The sequence below is a fragment of the Phycodurus eques genome, chromosome 16 (assembly GCF_024500275.1).
Source record: "Phycodurus eques isolate BA_2022a chromosome 16, UOR_Pequ_1.1, whole genome shotgun sequence".
NCBI lineage: Eukaryota > Metazoa > Chordata > Actinopteri > Syngnathiformes > Syngnathidae > Phycodurus > Phycodurus eques.
In genome coordinates, this window is record NC_084540.1 from 9,536,889 (window position 1) to 9,553,945 (window position 17,057).

Here is a 17,057-nt window from a genome sequence, read left to right on the forward strand (position 1 = left end):
GCACACTTATAGATCAGGGGTGCCCACATTGTTTGACTTGTGAGCCACTTTTAAAATGTCCAAGTCAAAATAATGTACCCACTGTCAAAATATCTTCAAAATCAGTGCTTTTCAGGAAATAAACAAATGTTTAAAAAATGTAAAAATGCCATCTTACTTGCGTTACCGAACACAGTATAGTTAAAGATTGTATTATACCTCATATTTCTATCATATACTGTTCCACACCAATATCAAAACAACACCCCCATCCCCATAATCATGTTCCATCGCTGATTTCATTTGCTAAAGAAAAATGTAATTTATCATGCTGTCCTTGATTAAATCACTGCTAGCTTTGCCGATTAACGTGCACTCCTGCCGAACCAATGACAAGACTGCACTTTAATATGTAACAAAAGCTGACTAATGACTGTGGTTACACCATCTTCCCAAACTAAGGTCTAAGAGCCACAAGGAATGCACAAAACAAAAAAACAATGAGCTGACTACACAGTGTAGTAGGCTAACATTAATATGCACACAAACTTACCATTATCACTGACAGGCTTCCTTCTGCAATGAAGTACTGAAGCTATCAATTTTTTCCCCGTCTTTTTATTGACAATATACAAAAGAAATCAACATAAGATGGGTTATCAAGTAAAAGATAAACGATAGAAAGGCAGCAGTACATTTCACGCTGATAAAAATTTTGAGGAGTAGGAAGAAGAAAAATCTTATTTGGTCCTCATGTGTTGCAAGAAGAGATTTTTCAAACCCTGTTAAACAAGGATGGAAACTTCCAGTTTGCTTTCAGCAAGGTAGAGCGCCATTTTATTGTGACATTCACGTGTGTCAATAGATCAGCTTGGATTAGTCTGTGTCCTGTGGACTAGCCTCCCAGATTCCCAGATCTCACCACACTTGATTTTTATCTTTGGAGTCTTTGGTGTATCAGAAAAAGATCAATAATAAATAAAAAAATAATAACACATCAATCATCTCAAGAAGCACATTCCCAACGCCATTCCTGCTCTGCTAATATGCGTTCTTCATGGAAGACACACATTGAAATGTTTTTTTAAAACAATGATAGTCATGTAAAGCATATTATATAAATAAAAATGGTTGTCAATGGAAAAAAAAAAAGGAAACCTTTCACACACAGACACACACACATACACACGCACACAAAGACAGACAGAGATAGGGCTGTTTTAATGCTTATCAATGAGAGAGGTGAGAGGTAACTGCTGCAAAATGTTGTCAGCTTGAAAAGGCTACGTAAAAAGGGTGGCTGCCTCTGGAGAGGTCAGAGCCAAGGGCTCCCTGCTTTTAAAAATGCAATAGATTCCATTATTTGGCAGTCATAAAACCTAACTCCTAATGATCCATTATTAATGTTAAAATGTATTGATTTATTCATGAAAGTCTTCTTTTGTCCCCTCCTGGCCAAAGAGCAGTCTGCTCAAACTTAGAACACAGCATCAAATAGAGGTTACGCTGCCTTCCACTTATCCTGACTGTGTGTTCGTTTCTGGCAGGCCAATGTGTGTGACTCTGGTGTTCAGCACCAAAGGACAAAGGTACCTGAGAGTCGGTCTGGCTGTACCTCTGTTTGGCTCTGTCTCCTGCTTGAGGAGGATGGTGGCTGATGAGGGCAACATTTCCCCAGATCAGGTAAACATACTATAAACCTGACTTGTGTTAGTCCTCTTAAATTTTCACACTGGTAAAACATGAACTGGCAAAACAGAAAAACACAATTCACCTGAGGCAAATAATGTACACCTTTGGGTTCCTTAAAGAGGACCTAAACCCTTTTTTATTTATTTATTTTTGCAACCCCGCCTCTTGCCCGAAGATAGCTGGGCCGGAATAGGCTGCAGCGCAACCGTAGTGAGGATAAGCGGAACAGAAAATGGATGGATGGATGGATTTTATTTTTGCAAGAATAATTATGTGGCACCGCTAGTCTAAACACAGTATTCTGATTAATATTGCATTCGTGGAATAAGAATTAAACAGATGAATTGATAAATTTTCATCAATCTCATGGGGCCGCCATGTTTGGCAATATCACCCTCTGCTATCGACCGAAATTAATGTCACAACTGCTCTTCTGCGTGTTTTGCGAACATCATGTGGACTAAACCCATGCATGCAAGACAGCAAGATTGTACTAATTTTAAGTAAAATGCAATGCTTTGTTGACATTGTGCTGTTTATGCAAACATGTAATGTTACCTTGCTGCATGTTGTTACAAGCTTAGAGGAACATGTACAGGAGCCTCAATGCTCATGGCCACTAATTTTTATAGAAAGACATTATTGGACATTATAAGTTCAACACTACATTGTTATCTTTGTAATTGCCAAAGTCGTCCAATATTAACATTATTTAAATATGTGTCAAAGGGTCACAGTTAAGGGACATTATTTTTGTTAACAAATGGTATCAATAACAACCAGAATCATTTTCTTGTTATTGGAATTCAATAACTGTTTCAATTTTGAAAAACTAAAAAACATTCTTCCTGCTATATCCCTCCTTCTATAGGTGATCCTGACTGAGGTTTACTCCACTGGGTTCCAACGCTCCTTCTTTGATGAAGATGATCTCACCAGTATAGCAGAAAATGATATAATCTATGCCTTCCAGGCTCCCCCACTCTATATCAGAGGAGGCTCGGCACGGACTTCAGGTAGATGTATTTGATATTCCAGCTCAAGGTTCTCATTCGTTTATAAAAACATGTTTAAGTTACTATATTGTTGTTTGCTGGTATTATTACTTTCTTTAAGGTTTGAAAACACATTTGGTAAGCAAACAGCCAGGTTTATTCTTTACTATTCGTAATGAAACCCGCATGGAGCGCACCTTACTGCAGGGGGGCCTTGAGAAGCGCATTAAATAGGGGATAACATCCCATAGAACACGGTGAACTATGCACACATTCCCTGTGCTGAGCCCACTTGTGCTATCAGATTTATGTCTTGAATGTCTTCACTGTATTCCAACTGTTTCACAGCTAGAATTGTGTGCTCCACTGCATAATTTTCCAATCGTTCTTGTTTTGTGCTGAAAATAACTACCTTTGCTCTATTTTTCCTCAGTCACAGGCACGTGAGTTTTTAAATGTTGCTTGCCATTGTAGCGTATTAGTCAAATAAAATGTAATTAATTTAGGAGAAAAGAATAAGCCGGAAGTGACGCTTGCGTTACTTCCGGTTTACCGTAATTTTAAGTTTAATTGTAAAAATCAAACTAATATGTCTCATAAAGGGGCACCACGTCACTTTTTATGTGGATAAAATGTAGGGAAAGTGACAAGAAACATTTTTATCAGTCTCGTAATCTGAAGGTTGCTACACTTTATTAATTTTTGAGTTCTAGATGACAGATGCTTACTTAAACTCAGAACACATACAAAATACAACCGAGAGGAATTTTATAGTACATTTAATGACATCTACAAGGGATCTAGAGGGAAACACACGAAGGGTCTAACTAAAGAAAGAAAATAACACTAATAATGGTAAAAGGAAGGAAAATAGGCGTACGAAAAGGGAAATAGAACATCGTGTGTTGGACTAAAGTTGGAAACGTGAGCATTTACTGCGTCCATTGCGGACGGGAGAGAGAGAGGACAAAGTTGAGGTTTTGTCTGAAGCTAGTAATTTCCCCGAAATTATTAGGCACTAATGTTGTGCTCTTGCAAACGTTTTGCCGCGTCTACTCACGACTGTAGGCTCAAGCTCGCGGGTGGTAGTCTCTCTCTCTGGAAGTGGCTCAGGAAGCAAGGCGACAGATTTGGTTGCAGAAGAAAAATATGTGGAAAATAAAACAAAAAGGAAAGAGGCGGAAGAAGAAAAAATTGTTGTGCGTCACGCCTTCTTGGGAGAACCGGCCTGTCTCTCTTCCTGCCTTTTTTTTTGTGTGGCTCGCTGGCAATTTCAGAGCGATCCCGCTTGGCTGGAAGCGTACCTGGTTCCCTCGTAGTAGCTGCTCGGATCGGTGAGCGGTGGCCCACAGCTAAGGCTGCGACGCCAAGTCTGTTCTATCCCGGCTTTCGCAGTTACCGAGCCATGTGCCCGAATAAAGAAAGGGCAAGGGAGGGGTGGCCCACGGCCAGCCCGGCCAGGGGCGTATCGAAGAGGGACGGAGAAGACCACACCCATCAGCTTGAATCTTGTCTACAAATTTTATAAAATTGGTTTAAAATCATAGGAGACCCTGGGGATGCCGGACAGGGACGGTGGACGAATCCCCCAAACATGTAGCGCGTGGCTGCGACTGCACATAAAAATAGTCCTTTGAATTTACTTAATTTGAACATGTACATCGGTGGCACATTATTAAAATGTGTTGAAATGACATAATTTACCCCTCTTCTCCTAAAAAAAATTTAAAAAAAATTTTCAGTGTGCGTGTCCTCTCGTGTATTAAAATAATACATTGAGTCATCAAAAAGGACTAAAAGTTTTTGATATGCTTTGATATGCTGATGTGCTTCTATTTGAATTCAAAATATTTATTAAAAATACCATACATACAACATTTATGCATGAACCTTTATTTCACAGGGCTGAGTGTAGGTTACTGGATGAACACATTTGTAATGAGTTAGAAAAATACATGGTTTTAACCTTGTGGGGTGATCAGAGTCAGCCACATGTGCTCTCACCACCCGAAAAAATAGTGCCCACCCATGATCGCAGCGATTCTCTCCTCGAACGGGGCAAGGCCCTCCACGCCGGTTTGGCCACACCTTGGCGGTGGGCAGCTGTCCTCCACTTCACATCCACCTTAATGTCTGACCACCTTTTTTACTTCAGCGTGTGTGCGCTGCTCCGACCCCACAGCATTGACAGCCGCACACGCGCTGTCCCATTCACTCTTCTTTCCCTTGTTGTTGACGCTGGAGGACAGTGTGCCAAAAGAGGATTGTCTTGTGCACCCCTACTTCATTGACCAACTTCACATTCAGAAAATTTATTTTTCTTCATTACCTTGCTCATTGTCCTTTTTTCCTGATCATGCAGAGATCGGGATCTCAGGTGCAGGGTTCATTTCAATATGATTTCCAAATTTAAATGTGAGCGTAGACAGGGAGAAGTCGGCTACTCCAACATGTGCGCTCGTTTCCACGTTGATTGGGATGTACGAAGGAAATGTGCTTGGATTCATGCCTACGCACAGATTCATACATCTGGATATTTTTGTGCGTACGACGTTTTCCACACAAGTCTTTGTACATGAGGCCCCGGGTCTTTGATGCTTGGGAGTTCAGACTTCGAGGGTAGATGTTAATTAGTTTAGGGCCCACGAGGCGTCTCCTTGGAGGAAGTCTCACAGCAGGTTCGCTTGGAAGAATGCTGTTTATCAAGGTAGGGAGTCACTGTGTCACCTGCGTTTGCACGGAGCATGTCCGCTACACCATTGTCTGACCATTGCAGTTTGAAATGAAAAGTTGAACCTTTTTGGATTTTATTTTTTCCAGTGACAGCAAAAGAAGAAACACTAAAAAAAATGACACTTGCTGGCCTATAAAATGGTATAGTGTAAAGTACTTGGTCATAATTTGCCTTCATGTTTATGTTTTTTTTTCATGTTTTTTTTTCATGTTCTCGCCATGTAATTTCTACCACTATAGCGGGCAGTTAGACAGCAAGCTATACCGACACCCGAATATGCATCTTCGCCAGATGCCACAATTTACAGAACAGCTAAGTGTCGTTTTTTTAATTCCCCAAAAATGAGATGAAGAAGCGATGTATTGAGTTTGTGAAAAACCACGGGAGCTGACGATGAACAACATCAGCCTCTGCAGTGACAATTTTATTCGGATAGCGTTGTAAACTTTCACCAGAGAGAACAGGGATTCGTAGATAAGCTGTCACAAGTGAATGGGGCAGAGCCAACTGTCTCCTTTCCTGGGCTTCATCCTCAGGTACTTGCCGATCAGATTCCATGACCGGCAGTCACATTACCAGTATGTCCCCACCAATGAGTGTAAGTGGGCTTGTATGCTTATTTTATGTCTATAGTCCACAGTAAGTTTTCGATTTCTAAGGTGAGCCTCCTCACGTGGTTTTAAACTATCTTTGTTTTCATAGTGCACGTATACACTGCTATCTACAGTATTAGTTTTTGATGATGAGCGGGGCGTGGTTTCACCACATTCAATGGACACGCCCACAGTTTGATGATGGAGACCACGAAAACGAATGAAATAACTAAAACTAAAATTGAAAAAACATTTTCGTTAACCAAATAAAATAAAAACGAGTGTTTAAAAAAAAAAAACATTTTATGTTTGCAAAACTAACTAAAACTAACTATAATTATATAAAAAATATCCTTAGTTGTAGTCTTTGTCAATTAATTTCATACATGAGCTTTTGGCTTTGATTTTAAATGTATTTATTTTGGATAAATACATAGACACAGAACAGATACGGAAGGAAGGTTGAACACAATTGTAGTTCACTTACTGTATGTCGCCAAGAATTGACGCCATCGGACAGCGCTGCCGTATTGGCGGCTCACTAAATGAAGCTGTCATGAACGGGACAGAGAACAGGACCCAAAATGCACAATTCAAATACACATGGACAGTTTCACAAAAGAGGTTTAATAAACTAACAGAGCTCGGTACACAGGCAGGCATTCCGAAAAGGAAACAGTATCCAAAAAACGTGAGGCAAAGAGGCAAGGTCAATAATCGGAACAGGGTCTAGTCTTACTATGAGTCGGTGACATGGAAACAAGGAATGCTGGAACGTGACAACAAGGTACAATGAACTGGCGATCAGAAAGAATGAAATACGAGGTTAAATGCAAGGGGTAATTCGGGTAAACGAGGCACAGGTGGGAAGATTCTTTCAGGAGCAGGTGTGTACGGGACAGGGGGAAGACAACAACCAGAACACACACCCATGACAGTAATCCCCCCACCCCTTAACGGGCGGCCCCAGACGGACCCGGAGCCCTAGAATGCCCAACATGGAAGTCCCGAATGAGTGAGTCATCCACGATAAACCCAGACGGCAACCAGGAACGTTCTTCAGGCCCGTAGCCCTCCCAGTCAACCAGATATTGAAACCCCCTCCCTTATCCTGACGAGATGATACGTATTTCTTAAGTCTAGTTTGGTGAAAACCTTGGCTCACTCCAGGAACTCAAAGGCGGTGGAGATGAGAGGAAGAGGGTACCTGTTTTTCACAGTTATCTCGTTGAGACCCCGGTAATCGATACAACAGGGTCGCAGGGTCTTGTCCTTTTTGTCCACAAAGAAAAATCCTGCTCCCGCAGGGAATGAAGATGGGCGAATAATCCCGGCTGCCAGTGATTCTTCCACATACTCCTTCATAGCCTTGTGTTCCGGCCCTGAAAGAGAGAAAAACCTCCCCCGTGGAGGTGTGGTTCCAGGCAGCAGCTGCACAGACATAAGGTCTGTGGGGTGGAAGGGATTTGGCTTTGGATTTGGAAAAAACATCTTTAATGTCATGGTAACAGGTGGGCACAGATAAGTCAGGATCCCCCAATGGGGTCTTTGGAATTTGATTTGAAACATATCCCTGAACATTACATGGAGGCTTGAAACAGTTCTGGGCGCAATTGCTGCCCCATGACATAACATGCCCAGAGGACCAGTCAATGTGGGGGTTATGTAATTTCAACCATGGGTTCTCTAAAATAAGGTCATAATTCATGGCGTCAAAAACATGAAAACTAATGCGTTACGAGTGAGAATCAGGAAATGTCAATGTGAGTGTTTGGGTGCGGTGAGTGATCTTGCCCATAAAACTGCCGTCTGCAGCATAGGTGTGGTTCTAAGGTGCATATGTGTAACAAGGAGGGAGTTGAGTAAATCTGTGTCAGAACCAGAGTCAATCAATACAAATGTATGAATCTCTTGATCAGGAGAGCATAGTGTCACTTTAGGAAGAACCCGGGTAGGGTCTTCCTTAATGAAATTTAGACTCACCGCTCCCGTACCCTTCTTACCGACACCGGCAACCTTGACATGACAGTTGCTCACGGAATGACCCAACTGCCCGCAGTTGAAGCACCGCCCTTCCCTCAGCCGGCGTTGATGTTCCTCAGGGGAGAGACGGAACCTGCCCAGTTGCAAGGGTTCATCCGTGGTGACGCTAGCCAGTGGATTGAGACCGGCAACAGGGAATCTGCCTTGGTTTGGCTGGTCATCGAGGCTCGTCCTCCAAGTGCGCGGTGAATCCCTCCGCTGATCTCCATCCACCTCGCGATCCAAAAGCCTTTTGTCGATTTTTACGGCGAGAGCGATGAGAGTGTCCAAGTCGGTCGGCAGGTCTAGTGGGACCAAGCGATCCTTGATGGCGGGGGATAGTCCTTTAAAAAATGCATCAAGTAGTGCCCTGTTGTTCCACTGACTCTCAGCTGCTAGAATGCAAAACTCAATCGCGTAATCTGACACCCTGCACTTTCCTTGTTGAAAGGTTACAAGGGAGCGAGCTGCCTCACTATCTGGTGTGGAATACTGAAAAACCTGCTCCAGAGTATTTACGAAAGAAGCCCAAGAATGACACGCGGCGGAATTGCGGCTCCATTCAGCAGTAGCCCACACCTCCGCACGACCAGTCAGGTGGGAAATGACAGCGCATCTTTGCCCGCTCAGTGGGGAAGGCAGCTGCCTGCAGCTCAAAGTGGAGTTCGCACTGAGTGATGAACGTCTTAATATTCCCGGAATCTCCAGTGAACCTCTCCGGTCGAGAGAGCTGTGGGCAGACAGCAGCGGAGGTGGCAGGTGGCTGCATAGTGACTGCTTCACATGGAAACGTCGGTACAGTGGCGGCATCGTGTGTTGTGCCAGTTGGTTCCTTCTTCTGAACCATATTCATTACAACTTCAAACTGTGAGATCACCTGTCTCATCATAGTGTCCTGATGCTCTGACAGTCCCTTTAGATGAAGGTGGCGGGCAGCAAGCTGTTCTTCCTGCTTCGAGAGGCATTGACCCTGTGCTTGAAGGGCTTTGTGCACCGGGTCTGAGTCTGCTGGGTCCATGTTATGGCCAGTTTGTTCTGTCATGAACGGAACAGAGGACAGGACCCAAAATGCACGGCTCCAATACAAAATGGACAGTTTTACAAAAGAGAGGTTTAATAAACGAGCATAGGTCGGTACACAGGCAGGCAATCTGAAAAAGCAACAGCATAAAAAAAACGTGAGGCAAAGAGGCAAGGTCAATAATCAGAACAGGGTCTAGTCTTACTATGAGTCGGTGGCATGTAAACAAGGAATGCCGAAACGTGACAACAAGATACAACGAACTAGCGACCAGAAAGAATGAGACACGAGGTTAAATGCAAGGGGTAATTCGGGTAAACGAGGCACAGGTGGGGAAGATGGTCTCAGGAGCAGGTGTGTATGAGACAGGGGGAAGACAACAACCAGAACACACAAACCTGCTTTAAAAACTAATTACAACGAACTGAATTTGAAAACGCAAAGTCAAAATTTAATAAAAACTAACTGCAATGCAAAATCCAAAACTATTATAACCCTAGTGGAAACAATGGCTTGATATACCCCCCCCCCCCCCCCCCCCCCAAAAAAAAACATCCTAGGCCTATTACATAGTTATTCATTTTCTTCACTTTGAAAATTCTAATCAATATTAAAGCAATCTACAAATTCATTCTAAACTCTTTTTATAGTTTGCTTTCTCCATATAGTCACATTGCTGCTGCGACATGGTACAATACATTACACGGCAGTAATGTAGTTTCATTATTGAGTCACATGCTTCCTAATCAATTAACCAATCAGTGGTTTAGGTTTGGTAACCCATTTGTTACCTCTTGAATCCCAAATACCTCCTCATCTTGTCAATACATTTCAGACAATGTTATGCCTTCAGCATTGTGTGATCATTTCAGAGAAGTCCCTTTTATGTTCCACCATGAAGGTTCCCCGGTGCACAAAGCATGGTCCATTAAGGCAGTGATTTCATATTTTACAACTGAAAAATCTCACGGCACACCAAGAGACAAAAATGTCACAAAAGGTGGATACATTAATTACTGTATGTACTTCCTGCCATCGAATAGAAGAGCATTCATTTGTTCTGTCTGTCACTATGCCTCACTGGCATAAATAGATAAACAACGATACATTATTAATTGTAAATATAATTTTTGGACCAATTAAGTAAAATTTTATAATTTCCCACGGCGCACCTGAAGAGCGCTCACGGCACACTAATGTGCCACGGCACACTTGTTGGGAATCACTGCATTAAGGCATCGTTGGATGAGTTTGTTGCAGAAGAACACATTTGAGATTCACGATAACAGATATTTTGAGCCTGGTCCAACATCAGTGAATTTGCAAATGTTCATCTGCATGAACAAGCAGAAAGGAAATAATAGACTGGAAACTGTTATACTGTAACTGTTGGGACAACTGCATGATTTCTGCCAGTATCAGTTCCTCCTGGTGTATTTGTTAGTATACCAATACTTTTGTCGCTGTCGTTTATGTGCGTGTGTGCGTGTGCACGTGTGTGGAGAGCAGAATCCTTCAGGAAAAGTCATGTCTAATTTTAGTTTGACCGTGTTTAGTCTGCTTCTTCCTGGTGGGTGGTTGCCTGAAGAAGCATGAGTGCAGAGCGATGACAAACTGACAAACCTGATTTCTTAACATTTTTTCCAGATTAGGCTCAATCAATGATTTAACTTGTGTTTAGTGTGTGCGTGTGTGTGTGTTTGTGTGTGTGTGTGTGTGTGTGTTTGTAGAAACTGTATCAAAACATACACTGTGATACCACATAAATAGCATCTATGTAATGGTTAAAAAACTAAAAGATGGAAGTGAAAGGAGACAAGAAACCATACAGCATTTGACAGCAAGCCATAAAATATTTGATTTAATGAGGTATGAGTGGTGGCTCTTCTTGGCGGCAGCGACCCTGTGTAACTCTCAGCGGCACAGACCAGGAGGTGTCTACAACATTGTAGTCTTCCATGAACATGTTTCACTGGGTTTTTAAACGGAGATTTCCTTAATGCATCATTCCCACAGCTGTCAGAGGTCACTTCTCATGAAAATTGTCCTCTATGATTTCAAACTGAGTTTTATCACTAGCTTGATTAGAGCAACATTACTAAATTAAAAGCTATGCGTTCTCGTCAGAATTTGAATTACCAGGGTCAAGACATCGCCATTAGCATATTCATGTTAAAGCTTTGATGGTGTATTTGTAGCCTTTGATTAGTTCTGAATAGGTCTTGCCCTTCTTACAGCGTACAGATTAATGTGCTCAGCATACTGCAATTATTTCTGTGAGAGGAAGCATGTGCTAAAACAGTTGTTTGCTGCTTTGCAAAGAACACACTCAACACAGCCACTGGCAGTGATGAATCACATGTCAGGAGAACAACAGGCTTTAATAAAACATTGTGGTTTGGGGAGGACTCCGTAACTTTGCCCAATCAATTATTTCTCATCTGAGTGGGATTTGCTGTGTGATTTATCACAGTCAACGTCGTAGGGGCTGACCTGCGTGCTGAGCACTGAGGTTGTCAACTGTGTGACAAAAATGCAGGTCGGTCGGCATCACATTTCACGGGAATATGACAAACTCTGCTTTTTCACTCAGTCAGTCACACCCCTTCTTGTGTTGGTCTAAACACAAGGGGGTGGATCACAAGCTGCATCAGATAAAAGCTGCTGTGAGTTCAGCCCTCCATCTGTTCCATGAATCAAATAGAAAGCTGCTCTTATCCAAATCACAGTCACCCTTCTCACTCCTAGTTCCATCCATCCATCCATTTTCTGAGCCGCTTCTCCTCACTAGGGGTCGCGGGCGTGCTGGAGCCTATCCTAGCTATCATCGGGCAGGAGGCGGGGTACACCCTGAACTGGTTGCCAGCCAATCGCAGGGCACATACAAACAAACAACCAGTCGCACTCACAGTCACACCTACGGGCAATTTAGAGTCTCCAGTTAATGCATGTTTTTGGGATGTGGGAGGAAACTGGAGTGCCCGGAGAAAACCAACGCAGGCACGGGGAGAACATGCAAACTCCACACAGGCGGGGCCGGGGATTGAACCCGGGTCCTCAGAACTTAGAGGCTGACGCTCTAACCAGTCGTCCACCTGTGCCGCAGTCCTAGTTCCATGTGTTAACTTTCAACATCCGTCCAACAAATCAGTCACCTTTACAAGAAAAACTCTGAAAGCTTTTGAATGGCATGCAGGTATGTTTCTTCACATGTATCTTCCTGTGTTTCTCTTTAGGATACCATCACAGTCTCCCATCTTCTACATATGCTACTGGTCCTGAGGGTAAAAGATTACCTGCATCTGGGGCGTTGTCTTCAGAATTTCTCAACCAGGGCATCCCTGTAAAGATTTTGTTGTTGGTATGCAACGCAGCAGGAGCAGGCCAACAGACTGTTAGGTAATTACACAAGCTCCCTGGGTAGTTCCTACTTTGAATAACACATGAATCCTTCCCAAAATGTTGTGTAATGCATGGTTAGGATAAAGTGATGCCTCCTTTATATGCCCAAAATAAAATATACAGTTTAACTTTGGAGGGAACCACCTGAGATGGTTTGATTTGGCTGTCGCCCCTGTAACCAGGTTTGACGACTAATTTGCACAAAAAGCCAAACAGTAAATTAAATGATGCTCGCTGAACTTATCTCTTGTGACGCTGAACTCTTACTCGATGTTTTGGTGTCTCATATGACATCATGGTAAATGGCGGTCCAAACTCTTTTCATTTGTATTCCCCTCTCTTTTTACTATTAAGGTTGTTTATTTACTCAAACAACTGCATTGATATTTTTTTTTTAATTTGGTGCGTATACAATTGATTGTTTTATTATGTCAGTAATTGAATGAGTGGTGTTTTGACTTCAAGCACTTTAAAATCTCAGCACTAATCTACTTGAGCGATTATTATTATCATAGAGTTACTGTCCCTGCGCTGTGGATCGGGAATGCTCGGTCATTTTATATTTAGCTCTACTCTGTGCCAGAACCACGTCAAGGTCATATCGCCTACCTGGAAAATAAATGTCTCGCATCCATCTCACTGTGAGATGAGTTTGAAATAAAACGACTGGGGAATCCTAACAACTGGTTGGACTGTAGATCCATCAGATACTTGTATCTCTCGTCCAGTTGAGGCAGATCAATAAAGGTGAGCTGGCCAGCATGGTCGTGAGAAAGTTCAATCGTACCCGTGTGAAAGTCTGACTCATTTGTGTCAGTTTCTCCTTCAAAAATGACTTACTGTCATTGATCAAAACACCCACCCACCGATCTCAGACTCATGAGATGACCGTGGGAGACTTTGCTTTGCCAAGAGGATGACATTGGAATCACGTGACTCTCTGTAATCAAAGCACAAGGTCACTGAACATGAAAATTACTGGCTTTGTGTGTGTGTGTGTGTGTGTGTGTGTACAGCATCATAGTTTTGGTTTAAAGAATGCCATAATGACCATACATAACTTGATTGTCATTCAAGAAAGGCTAAAATATTCATAAAAGGGGGTTAAAAGTGTGGATTGTGGTATTTGTGTGTTTATCCCTCTGTTATGTAGTTAGCTGACTGCATCCTCGTTCATGGGGGATGAAGAACTGATGATGTTTGAGTATTAACATACAGCAGATATAAAACGTCGACCCACCCCTGTTCAAATGCCACATTTCTGTGTTGTAAACAAAAAATGAGGATGGAATGAACAACCTTCTGAAGGACATTGCCTGGGATATCACTGAAAACATTCTTGCGCCGTGTCTCTGTGTCCCCTCTTTTGTAAAAAAAAAGTTCTTTGTAATGACTTCCATGATACTTATAATTTCTAATGCCTAGTTACTTCTCTCCCACACCGTATATACTGCAGAGATGTAACTATTAGAACACGAGCAATTAAAAAGACAATATTCTGTAATACGGAACAGTGAACGGCTGCCTCGCAGTTCAAATCCCGGCCCCGCCTGTGTGGAGTTTGCATGTTCTCCCTGTGCCTGGGTGGGTTTTCTCCGGGCACTCCGGTTTCCTCCCACATCCCAAAAACATGCGTGGTAGGTTGATTGAAGACTCTAAATTGCCCGTAGGTGTGACGGTGAGTGCAAATGGTTGTTTGTTTCTGTGTGCCCTGCAACTGGCGACTGGTGCAGGGTGTGCCCCGCCTCCCGCCCAAAGATAGCTGGGATAGGCTCCAGCAGCCCGCGACGCTGGTGAGGATAAGCGATAAAGAAAATGGATGGATGGATTTTCTGTAAAATTTCCCATTTTAATTAGTTCCAAAATGAAGGCCTTAATTATCCTTTTGAATGAAAATATCTTATTCAAAGATCTAAAAATGCCACAGAAACCGTAAACAACATGCTGATGTATTCTTTGTAAAGTATTTGGCATTGTGATTTTATTTATTTATTTTGCATTTCAGCATGAAAAACCATCAGAATGGGTTGCAGTATCAACAATCATTTGGTTGTGTTAGAAGGGGGGAGAGACTAGTTTTAGGTATGTACCTTGTGGATTTAGCAATTAGCTTAGCTATTTGTACCGTCACATTTTATTCAAATTAGGTACTTATTGTACCATATTTGAACAAAATCTGATGTTTGATCAAATCGGCCTTCAAAAGTTCTTTAAAAGACTTAAATCTGACTTCCTTAAGCCTGCAAATACCCTGTCCTTGGCCCAGCCTTGGCCCCCTCTACAAAGTTTCCTGGGAATCGTATTTGTGTTTTTGTATAATCCTGCTAACATGTTTTGTACAATTTATTGTTTCACACAAATAGGTCATTAAAACAAGTCACCACAAGCTAGTGGTGACTTGCACAGTGTGAATTCTAAAAGGCATTCATGGCTTCTCTGGAATGTCAACATGGTTTTTCGCATCTGTTTTACTCAAGTACAAATGATTATGCTAGTGGCGGTCAATTGGATGTCATATTGTTTAATGAATTCATCTAAATATTTCCTAAGAGTACATTTACCTTGAGAATGATCAGATAATCTCAAGCCAAAGCCTCCATCAAATGTGTACATGCGTGTGTGTATCTACCACAGAATATTAAGTGTGGTGGAGTCTTAAAATGCAAAGGTTTCCTCATTAATCCAGTTTTTCTTTCATTCTTACCCTCACATGATTTACAGGACATCATTGTTATTCTTTTATTGTGTAGGCCACTTTGTTTCCTCACCGTTCACGTACATGCCCGCGTGGACTTGTACTAATAAATCTCAAGCAGACAATGGAGGATTGCCCTCAATTGAATGCGTGTTAAAATAAATGTGTCATGGGATACATCATTTTAGAATGATGGTTTATCCTCGTCTAATCAGCCAGATCCGTGTATTGTCTGCCTATGTTCCTCCCCTAACAATGCTCTAATGAGAAATCTTTTTTAATTTTATTATGATTTGTTTTAGGTGCATGATGCGTACTTGGCTTTTGTTTTTGTCCTCTGTTGTTTTAGGTTTGGCCCTCCGTTCTTAATGAGGGAGGATCGGTCCATTTCCTGGGATCAGTTGCAGCAAAGCATCCTGAGCAAGCTTTACTACCTGATGATCAATGGGGCACCGGCACAGGTACTGGACAGCTACTTACAATAATGGGATTATGAATTCATGTGAAGGAAACCAGCATGTCCAAAACTGGTAGGACTCATAAAAAGTATAGCGGACATGCACGAAGTATGAATACTGAAATAATGATGCGCTCATTTCAATTTAATACCAAAATTAATTACTCAGTGCGAAATCTGGGCGTGTTTTACACAAAGCTGATCTACTGCAGAATGCCATGCCTTAAAGACCTTTACACATTGCACTTTGCAAGGTTTTCCCATTCATTGTGTATGTGCTGAGGGGACAGAAGCTCGTTTTGAAGCGACGCGCCGCGTCAGTGCAGAGGGTGTCTGACGCTCAGCGTCATGTCCCCGGATAGAAAAATGTTCTATTCTGGAGCGGCGGCGTGGTGACTTCAGAAAGCTCCCCCTAAGGGAGAGGGGCTGGCGGAGTGATTTCTGAGTGCTATTTTGGTGGACTTGTACTGGAAATGGCAAGGAGTAAAAGAAGACATAATAATTGAGGTGTCCCACTATCCCAATCTTTGGACCAGTAGAAAAATTATATGCCGAAACGTCTCTGCAGGAGGCTTCCAAACTCCATTTCAATCTCCATGCTCAGCCTAAAGTATGCCTCGAAGCGCTCTTCCTATAACTAGTAAACTCATGAACGAGATTAAACTCGGAGATCGGCGATTTCTTTTTATTTTTTTAATTTTTAATTATGGGCTGCTGCGTCACCTCCTCCTCCTTAAAATAAACAAAGTTAGGGCTTTCTTTTCCAACAATGACAAATACATATTGCTGAGTTGCGTTCTGCTCAGCGGGGAAAGCCTCCCAACTTCCTTGTAGGCTTTTACGTCACCACTTCAAATAACTCACCCTGAGCAATAGGGGGATGAGCTCAGTCATCCACGACTCAGAGTAGATAGGCTGCTCTTCACCAGTTGAAGGGGCATCTTTTTTCAAATGCCTCCCTGGTGTGCTGTTGCAGGCATGGTCTACTAACAGGAGGCCTTGGGTTATGCTTGAGGGACTTTGTCTCACAGCTGCCCTGGCAAACAGCTCACTGTCCTCACGGTAGGGCTGGAGGAGACGTATTGGGAAGTCTGGCTTCCCTTCAAAGACTGCTGCCCATGGAACCTATATCAGGATGGCTGGATGGATGGATAGTTGGATTGGTAATTATAGGCTCAGCTCATCCTAAATTGTTTTTTTTTTCCTTCTCCTATGTAGCGCAGTGTGTATATAAATCATAATAATTTAGAGTGGGAGGGAAAAGTATGTGAACACCTTGAGAATTTCTTACATTTCTGCATAAATCCGTCATAAAATGTGGTCTGATCTCAATCTAAAGTACAAGAAAAGGCAAACAGAGTATGCTTAAACTAATACCACTCAATTATGTTTTCATATTTTTTATTCCAAATAACGTAAACATCTAGGGGGCAGGGAGGGAAAAGTAAGTGATTCTCCAAGAGCTAA

General features: G+C 42.3%; 1 protein-coding gene across 4 annotated transcripts in view; it reads left to right on the forward strand.

Annotated features, from left to right (window-relative positions):
- The window catches only part of usp43b (ubiquitin specific peptidase 43b), a 94,116-nt gene that overhangs the window by 55,213 nt on the left and 21,846 nt on the right, over nt 1–17,057 (forward strand). For all 4 annotated transcript variants that reach the window (XM_061700863.1, XM_061700864.1, XM_061700865.1 and 1 more), the window contains 4 exons: nt 1,527–1,662; nt 2,543–2,687; nt 12,273–12,435; nt 15,483–15,594. In XM_061700863.1, the coding sequence (XP_061556847.1) occupies nt 1,527–1,662; nt 2,543–2,687; nt 12,273–12,435; nt 15,483–15,594 (556 nt within the window). The remainder of the gene's footprint in view (nt 1–1,526; nt 1,663–2,542; nt 2,688–12,272; nt 12,436–15,482; nt 15,595–17,057) is intronic.